This window comes from Nematolebias whitei, chromosome 20 (assembly GCF_014905685.2).
Source record: "Nematolebias whitei isolate Nwh7 chromosome 20, NemWhi1, whole genome shotgun sequence".
NCBI lineage: Eukaryota > Metazoa > Chordata > Actinopteri > Cyprinodontiformes > Rivulidae > Nematolebias > Nematolebias whitei.
This window is the reverse complement of record NC_056517.1, coordinates 36,715,363-36,732,797: the sequence shown is the minus strand read 5'-3', so window position 1 is coordinate 36,732,797 and position 17,435 is coordinate 36,715,363. Positions and strand designations below refer to the sequence as shown.

The following is a 17,435-nucleotide window of genomic DNA, read 5'->3' as shown; positions in this document are numbered from 1 at the left end:
TGATATTTTGCTTTTGGAAACTTTAATTCCTCTTTTTCTGGATGTAAATCACATTTTTGGATGATTGTTTCCTCTGGTATCAGATGCTGTGCAGCTGGAGGGATTTTTACTGAAACTTTTTTTAGTTTTGGACATTTGTTATGATGCGTAACCATGGCAACAAGGCAGTTTTCTACAACCAACAGCAGCTGATTAACATCTCAAAAGCTCAAATACAATCAAATACACTACCTCAACTACAACCCCAAATCTCAAATGAGTTGAAAGGAAGTTTTGTGGATGCATTCTCGTCTGCCTGCCAGCTATGCTCGAGTGCCTGACCACTGAGATTCTGGAACTAGCAAGAAACACAGCTCATGACAGCGGAAGGACAGGATCGTCCCTCGGCACCTACAGTTGGCTGTCCGCAGCGACGAGGAGCTCGGCAGACTGCTGGGAGGAGTAGCCATCGCTATGAGAGGAGTTCTGCCAAGCATTCGGGTGGTCCTACAGCCCGGGGGAATTGAGAGGCCAGCCGAGTCTGGGTGGACGGATCGGACGGCATCTTCAGCCAGTTTCTTAGGATCCACTGTGGGATGGACCTTTACAAGAGATCCTTATGGTCTACAGGCATCATCATCTATAACATCTCTTAATGAAATGAGGATAACGAGTTGCATCAACAAATAATTTCCCTTTGGGATTAATAAAGTATTTTTGAATTGAATTGACTTTTTTGAATATAGCACATTCATATACAGTAGTATCTATTCTATTGTGGCATGGTGGATCAGATGGTAGAGCTGTTGTCTCTCAGTGAGAAGGTCAACAGATCAAATCCAGGCCAGGGATCTTTCTGGTTGAGTATGCATGTTCTCTCCATGCACATGTAGGTTTTCTCTTGGTACACCGGTTTCCTTCCACAGATGAAAAAAAAAATGCATGTTAGGCTGATTGGCGACTCTAAATTGTCCCTAGGTGAGTGAAAGAGTGAATGGTTGTCTCATTTGTCTCTATGTGGCCCTGTGACGGACTTGAGACCTGTCCAGGGTGTACCCCACCTCTTGCACAGTGACTGCTAGATATGGGCAGCAGTGACCTCCATGACCTCTAAAGGAAGAAGAGGATAACTATAATGGATGGATGAATGGATGGATGGAGCTATCCTACCCACATCCATGTATATCATGTTCATAGTTTATTAATACCATGCCAGCTTTCTGGAGTGTCCATGGACAACTCAACACCTTTGTTGACCTTCTATGCCTGAATGTATTGTGATGTTACAGTATTTTATGTTGCTTTTTATGTTGTGAGATCTTTTTTTTTTTTTTCCATCGTTCACACCGTGCCCCGGCCAGGACATGGTTTGAGACATGATTTTTTTTTTTTTTTATTTCCTCCACCCTTGTGTTCTCTTGTCCTCATCTACTCTGTATGCTGTACGTAACAGGTCTCTTTTGTAAATGAGTCCCTGAGGCTTAGTAGGAACTAACCTGTATAAATAAAAGTTGAATGAATGAATGAATGAAAATACAAGAATGTATATTCAGTACTTGCTGTTTATTACACTACTGTTTGGATGTCAAACTGCATTTTGTTGTATTGGACTTATACACAAGTAATGACAGTAATGATGATTCTAATCTAACCTAATCTAATCTAACATCAGATACTAAAAAGCCACCATAGGCAATCAGGATACATTTGATGTACACTGTAGAAGTAGGACACGGACTTAATGATACTAGAATACTAACATCAATACATGTACACATCAAAATTTCAGAAAGATCGTTAATTAGCAGCTCAATGTTCAAATTCTCTGAGTTTTCCCTGTCTGTAAAATCTTAATACAGTATATTTTTCTAGGTTTTCCCTGATTTCCAGAGTTGCTGGGAACCCTGGTTTTGTATTTTGAGTGTTTGAAATATTTGTTGTATTTTAAGTTACTTTAATTCCAATACACACCGTTTTTGGAGGCCTGAAACTCACCACTTCAAAATACTCCTATAGTGACAAGTGCTTAAAGGCTCAGCAATGAGAAGTGAAAAACTATTAGCAGAGAAGTTCAAGAACCATAAAAAAGTGTAGAGGCCAGCGCTGCAGCCAAATGTTCTGCAATAAATCTGTGACTGAGGTATAAAAATTCTGATCAGCACTATATTTGAAGTCTGGAAAATACACACATGTTAGTTTTTGTTTTGGCCTAACAGATTTCCTTGAAGCTAACTTTGTCTTAAAGCCTTTGAACCAGTGGCTAATTGAGTTTTTGGCCCTTGGCTAACGTCTCTCTCTTGGGTATTCTAAACTGAGCCAAGCAAAGTATTAACCTGCGTAACATTGTTCTGAGGAAAGAACACAGCAAAGTCACAGAACTGACTTTTTGAAACACACAGCTTGAAAAATCTAGACCAGCAGCTTCAGTCTCTTGTAGCAAGAAAGAAAAATATGATAAAATAAGCTAAAGTAAAGTTATTTAGTTAATTTTTCTGAAAATGTTTTCCACCATGGACAGGTCACTATCACAGAGATAAAGACAAATGAGACAGTCATTCACACTCTCCTTCACACCTAGGGACAAATTATGAATGTTTCTAGTCTGCAGAAGGAAACCAGAGTACACAGATTAAACCCACTCGTGCATGGGGAGAACATGCAAACTCCACCCAGAATGGACTTTGGCTGGAAGGCAAAACTGCAACCTTCTTGCAGTGAGCCAACATCTCGAACAACTCATCTTTGTGACCTCTGCTCCTTGTAGCCTCGCCGTTCCACCTGCCTCCCTTTCATTCACACATACTCTGTCTTACTACGGCTGACTAACAACTAATGGCATGCTGCCCCATTAAATGAAACCGAAAACCAATTTAGTTAAACAAACTGGTTTTAGTTTTTCTAATTGTGTAATCTCAGAGAAGTTCTGTTCATGTTTAATTAGTACCAACCGGAAAGACCACAGCTTCTATTTTTTTAAACCATAAAGCAGAAAAATACCTCAATCAAAGCTGAACATAGTTTTTATTGATTTCTCCAGATCATCTTCTTCTTGTTTTGGCCTTTCCCTCTTCAGGGGTCGCCACAGTGAGTCATCCTTCTCCATCTCACTCTGTCCTCACCACAACTACCTCCATATCCTCTGTAACTGCATCCATGTATCTCTTCTTAGTCTTTGTCCTGACAGCTGCATCTCTAACATCCTTCTACCAGTATACCCACTGTCCCTCCTCTGGACATGTCAAAACCATCTCAGTGTGTCCTCTCTAACTTTATCTCCCAGTTGTTCAACCTGTGCTGTACCTCTGATGATCTCATTCCTAATCTTCTCCATCCTTGTCAATCCTAAGCAGAACCTCAACATCTTCATTTCTTCTACTTCCAGTTCTGTCTCTGGGCTGTCTTTTGGTCAATGCCACTGTCTCCAGCTACAACATAGCTGGTCTCGCCACTGTCTTGCAAACCAGATGATGGGCCTTTATAAGTAATAGAAAGGTATGTTTTGCCATACGGCTACAAATAAAGATTTTGTTGTTTATGAAAACAATTATTTTATCTTTATTATACATTTTCTAATGTAGAATTTTTACATTTGACAAAATTTGAGTGGAGGAAAATCACTTCAAATTTAAATCTTTAACTTTATGCAACAAGAGAAACAGGTACAAAGTCATTTGGTGGCAGTTTTCCAGGATAATGTATGCTCTTGTTAACCAAGTCAAACTCTTACTTCCATCCCTTCAGATATTTGCATATATACAGGTATTTTATCAATATAGGGGCTTAATCTTTAACCAAATTAATAACCTATACCTGGCTTGGTGATCGTCAGTTAAGTTAGTTTTTCATTGGGAACATGATCAAATGAGTACAGCTCTGTGTTCATCTCTGTGTGATTAGGTGGGGTACTCATGGGAGGAAAAGTGTGCACGGCTGCAGAGCACATGCATGTTATTTTGATTTGACAATGAGATAATTTATTTCTATGTGAAAATGTTCAGCAGCCGCTTCGTCTTTGTAGAATATATTTATGACAGGCAAAAGCGTCCACTTCCTAAGCACATTTATTATTATCTCTACAATTCAGGCTGTAATTACGCCCATTAAATAAAGAATAAGAAGCACTTGTGTTTGTTTCAGAGCTACATGGATCAGAGCGTGGGAGTGGAATAAAATGCGATGCATTTCATTGTAGCAGGATTTAAGGATTGTTGTATTTGTGTGTAATTTGTGTGGGTGGGCGTAGTAAACAGAATGTGAATGGAAGATTTGTTTTCAGGTTTAAATGTCTTACTGTGTACAGTACATATAATTAATAGTAAAAATGTTGCTTTTTAGTTTGCAGACTGAGACTGTGGGTGTGTATGTTATGTCTAAATATGCACCTTTAGAAAAATTATCTAAAATAATTACTCAGGAGACCAGGAGTGAAGTTAAACTAATTGTATACAAAAAAAATACTTGGTAGGAGAGAGATATGGCCCTTACTTCCAAAATGAACAAACCCCTCAAACTCTAACTCAACCCTCAGCGTGAGCCACATCTTTCCAACATCAGCACACAGAAACAATTTGTACATTCCAAGCTTAACCAAGCTGAAGAGGGAATTCCAGCTGGCAGACCCTCTTATCGTTGTTTACCATACCACTTTATTTAAAAAGCACTGAAAAACAGCAAAAAGGTCAGCCAATGTGCTGTACAACAAAACCAACAAAGGACATAGGATAAAATATATAAATCCAGAGACAAAGATAAGAAACTAAACAACGGTGAAGTTAAAATCAACTTACACTAGATCGAAACCAGGGAATAAAAGTGTGGTTTTTTTTTAACCAGACTTAAAAACATTGAGAGGGAGCCTGCCTGACATGCAGTGGTAACTCATCCCACAGTTTTGGACCTGCAACAGAGAAGGCCCTGTCACCTCTGAGCTTGAAACGAGCGACTGGAACTAATAAAAGCATCTGGACTGCTGACCTCAGAGAGCGCTGTGGGACATATGGCTGCAGCAGATCAGTGAAATAAGAGGGGGCAGCGTTATTCAAATATTTAAAAACATACAAAAGGATTTTAAAATTAATTCAGAAGTGAGCCGGGAGCCAGTGAAAGGAAGTCAAAACTGGAGAAACGTGCTCTTTTTTGCCTGTGCCAGTTAAAAATCAGGCTGCAGCATTTTGAACCAGTTGCAATCGTACAGTAGAAACCTGATTCCAAGAAGAAGTGTATTGCAGTAATCAAGCCTGGATGTTGTGAAAGCATGTGCTACTGTCTCAAGGTTACTTTTGGACAGTATATTGTTTGATGTGTCCAGCTGAAAAGTATGCAACTGTTTAAAGGGTTATTGCTTATAAAAGTTAATATAGTAGAAAAACAATCTGACATATAATTATTTTCTATCATGCTCACACATTATGGTTGTGGTAAGCAGTATGTTGTAAAGTGTATGTATTAGTTCATGCATTTCAACTATGTTATTAAAGATTTTATATTTAGAGGTTTTTTTGCTCATGTTTTCACTTTTTTTAATCTCCCAAGCTCCATTCAGATCTGTTTCCACTCACATCTGTGCAGGTGAACCGTTACTGCCATGAGTCTTTAGTTCTGCCCAGAGAGGAAACAATCATAAACAAAACTGTGCAGTCACAAATAAACACAGTTTTGTGGGTTTTGTTTGGAAACAAAGGAAGTGAATGAATGAAATGAATACGAGATGGGAAATGACCTATTGATAACTGGAACATACTGAAGAGAACTTTGTATTCTGTACCATTTAACTATCAGCTGGATTAAAAAAGTAATTGCTTTGTTTGGAATGTTGCATTAGTATTAGGAATATTAAAAAATATAATTTATGACATACATTGCCTATTGAGTGGATTTGTTTTTCACTTTAGATATCCAAACTTTGACACATTGTTCCACACAAACACATTGTGTCCCACATTTTGTTGGTTTGGTTCTGATCATTCCGCTTGTCTTTCATTAATAGTAACAATAGTTTGGGTTATTTATTTTATGTATACTTTTCTAAAGTTTCATTCAGCCGCTCCATCCATCAGGTGTCGCCACAGCGAGTGAACTCGCATGAAAGATGTGGCAATTGTTTCACGTAGGATTCCCATGACGCAATCTGGGCTCAAACCTGCAACCTCAGGATTACATTTCTGGTCACCGGTTTGTTTGGATTTCGTCACTAAAGTTTAAAATCATCTTCTGAACTGGCATCCGTGCTGCTTGCATTTGGGTCTAATCCCGTGTGTGATGGCTTGTGTGGAAAACAGCTTTACAGCAGAGGCGTCACCATTAAATTAAGCTGCAAAAAGCAGTTTTATGCTCTTCTACCTGCAATTTCATTTACTGTGAAACAAACAAGAAAACTCATCAATGCTCCCCCTACATCTAATAGAAAATGAAGGAGGAGAAAGTGTTTAAAAGTAGAAAAAGATCTGAATATAAGTACGTCTGGATGTTACACAGTGCTATCCAATGTCATTACTTTTATTAAAGGGTTTATTTTAGTTCTTCAAATGAGCTTACCAAAGTTTTGTTGTTGTTTGTTTTGTTCTACTGAAATATCTGTACTCTAATTAGATTTTAAATGAAAGTACAACTTCAGCTTTATTCTGCAGGACATTATCCTAGACCCCATTCTCAAAGGTTTTTTTTTCTGGTATATTTCACAGACAGCTTTAACTTGGATCCTAGTTGATGGTATTTCAAGGATTTTACCACGAGAGTTGAAGATATTTGGTCTTAGCAACGCATGTTTCAATCATTCAGCAAAAGTAAAGCACAACAACGTGCAGCCGCACACGGAGGCACACAATTACAGCAGCGTACCTCAGCTTTGATTTTGTTGTCTCCAAAGCAGAGGTGCTGCAGGTAGGCTGCAGCATTGGACTGCACCGAGGGGAACTGGTGCTGTAACATCTGGATCACCTCTGGCAGCTCTGGATCTCTCCACCCAAACTCTCTGTGGAGAAACAGACAGAGACACTTTGATTTCTTCAGCCGGTTAGCTCAAACACAGGAGGTTACCTGAAACAAGTCCAATAACGTCAGACTTTATTCCCAACATCCCAAAAGCAGAAGAGGTTCATCCATTCGCTTCAATGACTGTGGTGTTTTTACAAATAAAAAATAAAATATTATATAACAATAAAGGTTTATGCAACAAAACCCACTAACTGAGATTTTAGCCACACATAGAAACCGTCCTCTTGAGAGAGACAGCTCCACAAACTAAGCAACGCACAGGACCATAAATTATGCAAATAACTTGAACTTTATTTCCCTTCATTATTGTTATTAAATTAAATCAATTATCATGGTGGTACAGTGGTTGGAGCCGTCACCTCTCAGTGAGGTTGGAGTTTGCCTTCCAGCCTTCCAGAGAGGAATTCACCCATTCTTCTTCTGCATGTGTGTTTGCTTTCCGGGTTACTCAGTGTTGTCCCACAGATATCCTGATGCATGCTCAATAATCCAGGTAGAAAAATCTAAAAAAAGTTAAGTCAGGTCCTCTGGACGTTCAAAAAACAAACAAAACAAAAGTATAGAAATGTTTTGTCTTTCATCTGAAAGACTTCTTCAGTCTGAGGAGCTGTATTCAGACCAGTCTTATAAATAGCACCTTCTCAAAATGGATCAACCAGTTTGGTGCTGAAAACCAAAACTAGCTGTTCACACGATCAAGGAGGACCATCAGCCAGTTGTCCCACAGACCAAATACACAAATGTTAGATAAATTGGAAACTCTCAATTGTCTCTAGGTGAGAGTGTGACTGGTTGCTCGACTTATTTCTCTGTGGACCTGTAATGGATATGCAACATGTCCAGGGTGAACCCTGCCTCTTTCACAGCAACCGTTTCTCCTTTCCTGCAACCTGGAAAAATGATGGATGGATGGATGGATGGATGGATGAATAGTGTGATGGATGGGTGAATGGATGGATGAATGGTTACATGGATGATGGATGGATGGATGGATGGATAGATAGTTTGATGGATGGATGGATGGATGGATGACTAGTTTGATGGATGGGTGGATGGATGGATGAATGGTTACATGGATGATGGATGGATGGATGGATGGATGGATAGATAGTTTGATGGATGGATGGATAAATGACTAGTGTGATGGATGGGTGGATGGATGGATGAATGGTTACGTGGATGATGGATGGATGGATGGATGGATGGATGGATGGATGGATGGATGGATGGATGGATAGATAGTTTGATGGATGGATGACTAGTGTGATGGATGGGTGGATGGATGGATGAATGGTAACATGGATGATGGATGGATGGATGGATGGATGGATGGATGGATGGATAGATAGTTTGATGGATGGGTGGATGGATGATGAATGGATGAATGGATAAATAATTTGATGGCTGGCTCACTGAATGTCGTAGATGCATATGTAATGTGTTCATAAATGTGCTTGGCTGGCAGAGTTTTTTTGATGTCTTAAATCCTGATTTGTTAGGACAAGGTGTGAAGAGATCTTTTTTTGGTAATGCCACTATCCTATCCTCGTGGCTTGACCCTTTTTCTATCTAAATAATGTATTCTGAAAAGAAGAAGGAGGCCACGCTTATAGCAGCAACTTTGTGCACTCCGCCCATCTCGGTGCAGTGATGATGAAGATTATTCTGATTCTAATTCTGAAGGATGGATAAACAGTTTGATGGATGGATGAATGGATAAACTGATGGATGGATAAATAGTTTGATTGATGGATGGATGGAAGGATGGATAAATTGATGGATGGATGAATGAATGGTGGATGGACGATGGATGGATAGATAAATAGTTTAATGGATGGATGGATGAATGGATGGGTGTATGGATGCATGGATGATGGATGGGTGGATGAATGAATGGATGGGTCGATGGATGAATAGTTTGGTGGATAGATGGATGGATGGATGGACAGATGACATATGGACAGTTATTAAAGGTTTAAGTAAAACATGTCACAAACAGACAAACATGATGTCATTGCCCTCGTCTCGGTGTCTCATGAAACACTCAACAAATTAATTAAACTTAGAAAAAGTAATCATTGGATGTAGACCTACAACTGAAGCGTCTTTGGAGTATTTTCCCAACATTTTACTAAAATGTGGTGTATTTGTAGCCAAGAGTCATTCTTAACACATACTTTAAGTGGTAACAAATTATCTCCTTTTTATATTTTGACCAAACTGGCAATATTAATACTAATAATGTAGCCGACAAGAAGCAATATCTTAAGTAATGTAAGGATTAGATTGTCGATCTGTTATGTTGTGGCAAAATACACAAGCAGTTTATGCAAACAACATGCTAGCTTTTATAATTGAGAGCTTTGAGATACTTTTCTAAAGAAGTAAAAAGGTGGAAGAATTGCACGGCATCAGCTTTGCCTGCAGATGTTCCATACTTTCAACCATTAAAAGTTTATGTGTTTATGAACACTGTGGACAAAGTGAAACACATGCTTCATCCCTTGGTAATACACAGCAAATGATTTTCTTTATTGTGTTATCTGGGACTAATAATTGTTTTGCTACAGGCCGCCCAAATGAGGAAATTATGAGTTTGCACACACACAAGTGTGCTGCTGCAAACGGCTAATATTTTCTCCACTAAGCTCTCTGCTAAGTTTACCTCTGCTCCTGTCCCTCCTGTTCTTAGGACTTTCAGAAAATTTTCAACTTTCAAAGTGATTTGACAAAAAAGTATTATTAGAAATTTTGCGGCTCCCATCGATCAGAATATTTGTAGACTGATTTTGTTGTTTCGGCCTTCATGGTCACAGTTCTGTGGCAAAATGCAGCTCAGTCCCCATCAAGCAATCATTATAATTTCACCACCGAACTCAGCCAGCCCTAACATAAAAATGTGGCTAATATTGAAATTGAGACACTTGGAGGAGATAAAAATTGATGGGGAGGATGGGTGTGTATAAAAATGTTTGTGATGGTGAATTAAAAGGAATTCACTGAAGGATTGTATATTACCCGTCTTCTTTAACGGCATACTTTTAAAGTGAAATAATTTTATACCGAGAAGGCACAGTGTGATAGAAGTTGTCAAACTTCATAAATAACCTTTGGAGCAATTTCACAAGATGGGATAGTGTCTCACAAATATAATGGAGCTACTACAAAATTTAGCTCAAGATCTGTAAAACTCCTGAGTTAGAGCTATTTTTGTTTTGGTTAATTTCAGCTATGGCAACCACTTTAAACTGGTCAGATTCTAAATATTAATAAGTTGCACAGTTGATTTTTTTCTGAAAGGTTTAGCTAAAATCCATCCAACCATCAGGAGAGATTTGCCACCAGATAAACTTGTTGGCTCTAATAGACAAAGTTTTGAGCAAAGATGCTGGGATGATGCTCAGTTACTACCACACTACATTTGAAATCACTATATGTAAAATTGCTTGAGTCATAACATATTTTGTGTTTGGAAAGCTTGCTTGTAACAACCATCTTGAATGAGTTGATTACAAAAGGTATCACAATGTAGATGTCCAGTCAATTACTATCTTAGAGTTTTAATAAAATCTATTGGGTTCATGCGATATTTTGCTAAAAGTATATTCAAATGCATCAAAGTTCCTGTTCAACAATCCCAGTAAAAAAACAAAAACAAAAACAACAACAAAGTTAAGACAAGTCCTCTGGATGGTTTCTTTGTGTTGAAATGTTTCGTCTTTCAACCAAAAGACTTCAACAGTCTGAGGAGCTACAACAAACTCAGTTCCATTAGTAGCAACACTCGCATAGTGGGCCAACCAGTTTGATGGTGATACGATGGTTTCTGGAGTCTATCCTCTCCCCCATTGCTTTGAACCACTTTGGCCATGGCTGCCTCAGAGGTGGTGACGGGGGAGAGGGTGGACTCCAGAAACCATCTTATCACCATCAAACTGGTCCAATTCAATTCAATAATACTTTATTAATTCCAAAGGGAAATTAAATGTTGCAACTCATTATCCTTGTTACATTAAGAGATGTTGTAGATACTAATGGCTGTAGGCAGGAATGATCTCTGGTAAAGGTCCGTCCCACAGCGGATCTGAAGAAACTGGCCGCTGATGCCATTCGATCCATCCACCCGGACTTGGCTGGCCTCTCAGTTCCCCCAGGCTGCAGGACCACCAGAATGCCAGGCAGCACTACTCCCAGAATGATGTCCACTCCTCCCAGCAGCCTGCCGAGCTCCTCGTTGCTACAGACAGACAGCTGAGGGTGCCGAGGGACGATCCCAGTCCTTCTGCTCTCACGAGACGTGTTTCCTGCTAGTTCAAGGATCTCCTTAGGACATCTCAGGATCTCAGTGGTCACTGGTCAGGCACTTGAGCACATCCAGCAGGTAGACGGGAATGCATCCACGGAGCCTCTTTTTCGACTCATTTGAGATTTGGCACTGTAGCTTTGATAGTATTTGAGATTTTGAGATGTTAATCAGCTGTTTCCAGCTGTAAACAAAACACCTTGTTGATATGGTTATGCAGCATGGTTGTCCCACTTTGTGAGAGTGCTACTTATGGGACTGAGTTTGTTGTGGCTCCTCGGACTGAAGAAGTATTTTAGATGAAAGACGAAACGTTTTGACATGAAGAAACCATCCAGAGGACCTGAATTAACTTTGTTGGATATATACAAATGCATTTGTACAGAGACATGGGCAACAACATCATCACTCCATCTTCTAGGATGGGCAATAAAGCCTTGACACTTTACTTCTATTTCTGCCAGATCAAGTGAGTGGCATTTGTAAAACATTGGTGAAAGTGGCACATTCACAGGCAGTAAACATGGCTCTCAAAGATAAAGTTAGCTCCAGTTTGGACAGCTCTTTATCTGCCGAATGATAAGTGTTCATTCAGCGAGAAAGCAGGACAGAAGGAGGGGGAGCACACGAGAGATAGATAGAGGGAGGAAGGAAGGATTCCCACGGCATTTAAGGGATTTAGGAGGAGAGACCCTCAAACAGAGCTCCTTAAATCACAGAGCCAGGTACCGTTGGGGCAGTTTGTTTGCTTGTGTGTGTATGTGTATGCGTGTGTTTGGCAAGTTAAAGATGGGATCATTATGTGCGTTTGTGAACACATTTAACTTTCTGCCTATTGATATTTGTCACTGTGTGTGTATTTATACTCATTTGGATCTTTACTTAAACATATACAAGAACTGAAAGATGTGGTGAAGTGCATCCCTGTTTAACTGTGTGTTTGAGTGTGCACGTGTGCGTGCGTCATACATCCCCTGCAGCCTTCCAGCTCTGTCAGTGTGGTTAATAGAAAGCAGAGTGATCTGCTGATAAGATAAGCATCGTGGCTCGCCATTAATTAAAAACCCCTGGCAGCGATGGAGACGGAGCAAGAGGAGCAGAAAAAAATGGAGACAGTGAAAGACTGTGGAGGAAGAAGGAAGAGGAGTTTATGCCAGAAAGATAATTCAGGGTGCTCAACTGACAGCAGGAAGATGACAGATTGGAAATATAAACCCATATTCTGAAACAAATGGGCACTGTGTAAAATTTAAGCAAAAAACTAATGCAATATTTGGCATATCTCAATTAATTTATTAAAAAAAAAAAGCATTGTACCACAGCATGATGGTCTAGTGGTTAGAGCTGAGGTCTCACAGCAAGATGGTCACAAGTTTGCCTCCTAGACTTCCTGTGTGGAGTTTGCATGATCATCCTGTGCATGCTTGTCACGAATCAGGCTATTTGGTAACATGTCAGTACGTGGAATGGGTATAAATAGAACATTTTAGATAGGCCAAATCTCTCAGAAGTAAAAATGGGCAGTGGTTCAGCAGTCTACAACAATCTGCTCTTAAAATAGTGAAATGCTTTAAGAATAATTGAGAATATGTTGATTTTCCATTATCTATATTTCATGAAATCATCAAAACATGTGAATAATCTGGAAAAAAGCTCCAAGTTCAAAAGACAAGGTTCAAAGTAAATATTGCATGACCATTATCTTCAGATCTTCAGGGGCCATTGCATCAAAATCTAGTTGGCTTCTATTGAAGACTTCACTGCATGGGCTCAGGAACACTTACACAGATCCCTGTCTGTAAATGCAGTTTGCCATGCCATTCACAATTTCTGGTTAAAGCTCTATCATGCAAAGAAAAAGCCAACCAGAATATCTGATGTTTTCTCTGTCCAAATCTTATTTAAAATGGACCGAGTCTAAGTTGAAAACTGTTTAGTGGTCCAACAAAGTTAAGTCAGGTCCTCTGGACAGTTTCTTTGGTGTATCTGAATGGGGAAAAAGAAACCGTCCAGAGGACTTGACTTGACTTTACTGGATTTTTCTAGCTGGATTATTGAGCATGAATCACGATGTTCTGGTTGAACATATCAAAACTGGACTTGTTTAAACCATGTATGGTATACAACAAGGAGAGGGATCAAGCAGCCTGTTATCAGCATACAGTTTAAAAGCCTGCTTCTCTGATGGTATGGGGGTGCATTAGTGTCTATGTGAAGCTGATCATCTGGAATAGCGTAGTAAAATTCAAAATGACCTATTTTTTAAATATATAATGTCTTATGTTTAACATTTGATATATTTACTGTTTCATTGTAAAGAACATGAGTTTATGAGATTTGCAAAGTTTTTTAATTTTTTTTTCCCCAATGTCCCCACTTTTTCAGAATTTGGGTTGAGACAAGGAAATGGAAAACAAGCTTCAAACAAGATGTCAGTCATGTCAGCACGGGTGCTAATGAGAGCTAAAACCCTGGTAGGTGCACCACCATGTGACATGCCACTTGTGTAAAACAGCTGGATGCACAACGGAAAAAAAGATGAAAAAATAAAATAACTTTTGACTTTTGGATTCACTCTAAATAACCCCAAAGAGTTCTCAAGATTCTGGTAATCTGCATCCTCATGTGCTACTGTGCTGTATTATTTATGCAACCTTCTCAGTTTTTGGTTCATGTCTTCCTTTTTTTATACTCAAGCTTTGTGTTCTTGATACGGTGCACCAGTGGGCATGAAAACAAAGTAAGTGTGCCACTGCTGCAGCACTGAGCTCCGTGTTCCTGATTAGAAGAGTTGGTTAGCACTTTTTTTGAGGCTTGCGGAGGTGTGATGCAGCAAAAATATTTTCAATGGAAACATTAGGTGTAGCTGGAGAGCAGTACAGAGTGAGAAGAAAAAAGACTGGTGGCAAGGGAGAGGGTGTAGGCAGACGGAGTAATATAACAAAGGAAGTGAGGTTATTGGGCTTTGATGTCGACACACACACACCGTTCAAAAGATACGACATCAGAGGATATTACACTGACTTACTTTAACTTCTTGGAAGCTTCATCTAACTTGAAGTGTGACTGATCTAATATAACAAAGTCTTTACATGTATTGCTTTTTGAGTCAAAGGGGAAGACGTATCACTAAATTAAAGTTCTAGCATTATTTGCAGGAATGAATGTCACCCGCTGCCTTTTATGCCAGAGACTTTAACTAAAATCCCCCTACACTGGGAAGGGACAGAGTTACAGCTGTTTAGATCAAACCTTGTAAATGATGTCATGCTTGATCTATTCCAATATTTTGAGACCTCACAAGATGTGTTGGCACTCAAAGACCGTGTTGAAGGGGTTTCCAGCTACTATCACATCATATTTTAGCTCTGTATGTGTAAAACTGGTTGAGTTGTGGCCATTTTTGTGTTTGCAAATGTTGCTTAGGCTCTGAGCCCCTTTCTGTTTGCATTGGTGATTGATTAACAGATGAGGTCAGGTAGGAATCCCCATGAACCATGTTTGCAGATGACATTGTGATCTGTGGTGAGAACAGGGAACAGGTGGAAGAGAACTTGGAGAGGTAGAGGTATGCATCTGAAAGAAGACGAATAAAAGTCAGGTGTAGTAAAGCAAGTGGGATTTTTTAAAAACCTTTAATTAACCAGGCAAATCCTCACTGATCTCATTTGCAGGGGAGGCCTGGGCTTGAAGGTAACCTAACATGTATGTTTGTGGACTGTGGGAGGAAACCGGAGTACCCAGAGAAAACCCACACAAACACAAGGAGAGTGTACAATCTCCACACAGAAAGACCCCAGGGCCAAACCGGGGTTTGAACCCAGGACCTTCTTACTGTGGGGCAACAGTGCTAACTACTGAGTGGTCATGCTGCCATGAATGGGAGGGAGGCAGGGGGAACAGTGAAGCTACAAAGAGCAGAGGTCACAATGGTGCAGGACTTCAAGTACTTGTCCTGAAAAAGGGGTGTGCCTTAAGAGGTCCAGGCAAGATGGGGTGTTTAGAAGAAAAAATCATGAGTGATTTGTGACCAAAGGTGGCAGTAAAGGTCAAAGGGAAACATGTATAAGAGTCATGAGACCAGCTATGTTGTATGGTCTGGATACAGAGACATGGACAAAAAGACAAGAGAAAGAACTGGAAGTGGCAGAACTGAAGATGTTGAGGTTCTCCTAACAAGGATGGATAAGATTAGGAATGAGATAATCAGAGGTACAGCACATGTGGAACAACTGGGAGATAAAGTTAGAGAAGCCAGACTGAGATGGTTTGGTTATGTCCAGAGGAGGGACAGTGGTTTGGACATGTCCAGAGGAGGGACAGTGGTTTGGACATGTCCAGAGGAGGGGCAGTGGTTTGGACATGTCCAGAGGAGAGAGAGTGGGTAAATTGGTAGAAGGATGTTAGAAATGCAGCTGCCAGGAAAAATACAAAGAGAAGATATATGGATGCAGTTAAAGAGGACATGGAGGTAGGTTGGGTGAGGACAGAGGATGCAGAGGACAGAGATGGAGAAGGATGAGTCCCTGTGGAGACCCCTAAAGAAGGAAAAGCCAAAAGAAGAATAATGTTGCTATGCTGTGGCAGCCAACTTAAATTAGGTTAACTCCCAAATCTTATCAGTTGTAGAAATGTATCCAGTGATTAAATGGTAAATGGTAAATGGACTGTACTTATATAGCACTTTTCTATCTTACTGAGACACTCAAAGCGCTTTACACTACAATCTGTGCCTCATTTACCCATTCATACAGCACTCTACTAGATCTCTACAAAGCTAATTGAACAAATCATTCTAAAGAGACTAATCAGTGATTCATCACATTCATACACCGATGGGACACACATCGGAGGCAACAATGGGTTCAGTGCCTTGTGACACTTCGGCATGTGACTGCTGTGGGGTTCGAAACCCCAACTCTTGCATTGGAGGACGACTGCTCTAACCACTCAGTCACAGCCACCCATCACTTTGAGTTTCATAAAAAATGTGTCTATTGTGACACGGTGTCATGTTGCTATTGGCAAACACAGACACAACCCCTCTACACACACAAACATGAGCAAACATGTATTTCACATATAGCGGCAGGGGATAATTATGTAAACCCAGAAACATTTCAATAAATGTGATTTCTAAATTCCAAACGTTTACAGTATTAGTACAGAAGCATTTTATTTTTGGCATCATTCTTGTTAATGCTGTCTCTTTTCATACTCGTTCATGAGACAAAATCTCCAGCATCTCCATTGCCCACACACTGGGACATATGCCCATCAGCCAAAATAATTGATGAGTAAAAATCAGTGAAACAGCTCTGTGTGAAACAATTTCATCTAACAGGAAGTAGCACAGCAGTGTGGGTTTGTTTTGAGTCCTTGAAAACTTGTCAAAAAGTAATGTTCAAGACATTTTGGAGCTCTCCGAGCATAAAACTGTTAGTATGTGGCCTGATGCATGCTCAATAATCCAGGTAGAAAAATCTAAAAAAAGTTAAGTTTGATCGTTAGTAGTGGATTTTTATGCGATCTAGAGGTAAAAATATGTTACTATATACTGCATTGAACACTACAGACTCGGATCATCACAGTAAGTTACTTGATTGCTTGACGGTGAATGTCATCACTTCACCTTACTGTACGATTCACATAAACTGTATATTGCAGCTGTGTAAATAATTTAAGTAGTCATGTTGTATAGAAGTACTTTAAATCCAACATACGTTATCTAAAATATGGCATTGATCACCCACTGTAGTTCATGCAAGAGCTTTAAACAGATCATCTTATGATGAGAAGGCACAGAGTTGTAACCATTTTGGTCAAACCTTAAAAAATAATATTATGCACAATCTCAGGCAATATTTCAAAAAGGTCACACTTAGAATTTGTTGTCGATGTCTTTCAGCTAATTACCTGCAGTCTCATATGATCGGCACAAGCCTCCATGGGGCTTTGAGTGAAATGTGGTTTGGGGCCCTCTATTTCTGCTAATAATGTGATTACTGTAATCAACAGTCAGATGATCAGATCATTCACCTACCAAACAAACTCATTGCAACTCTGAAAGCCCCGTTTACAATATCCTATATGCGCATATCATCTAGGGTGTAGAGAGCCACAGAAATGGTTATGGTGGGCTGGATTTGGCCCACGGGCC

At 39.7% G+C, this 17,435-nt stretch overlaps 1 protein-coding gene across 1 annotated transcript in view; it reads right to left on the bottom strand.

Annotated features, from left to right (window-relative positions):
* ctnnd2a (catenin (cadherin-associated protein), delta 2a) overlaps positions 1-17,435 on the bottom strand; it is a 359,158-nt gene that overhangs the window by 107,751 nt on the left and 233,972 nt on the right. Inside the window, exon 13 of the mRNA XM_037694504.1 lies at positions 6,817-6,949. Within this exon, the coding sequence (XP_037550432.1) occupies positions 6,817-6,949 (133 nt within the window). The remainder of the gene's footprint in view (positions 1-6,816; positions 6,950-17,435) is intronic.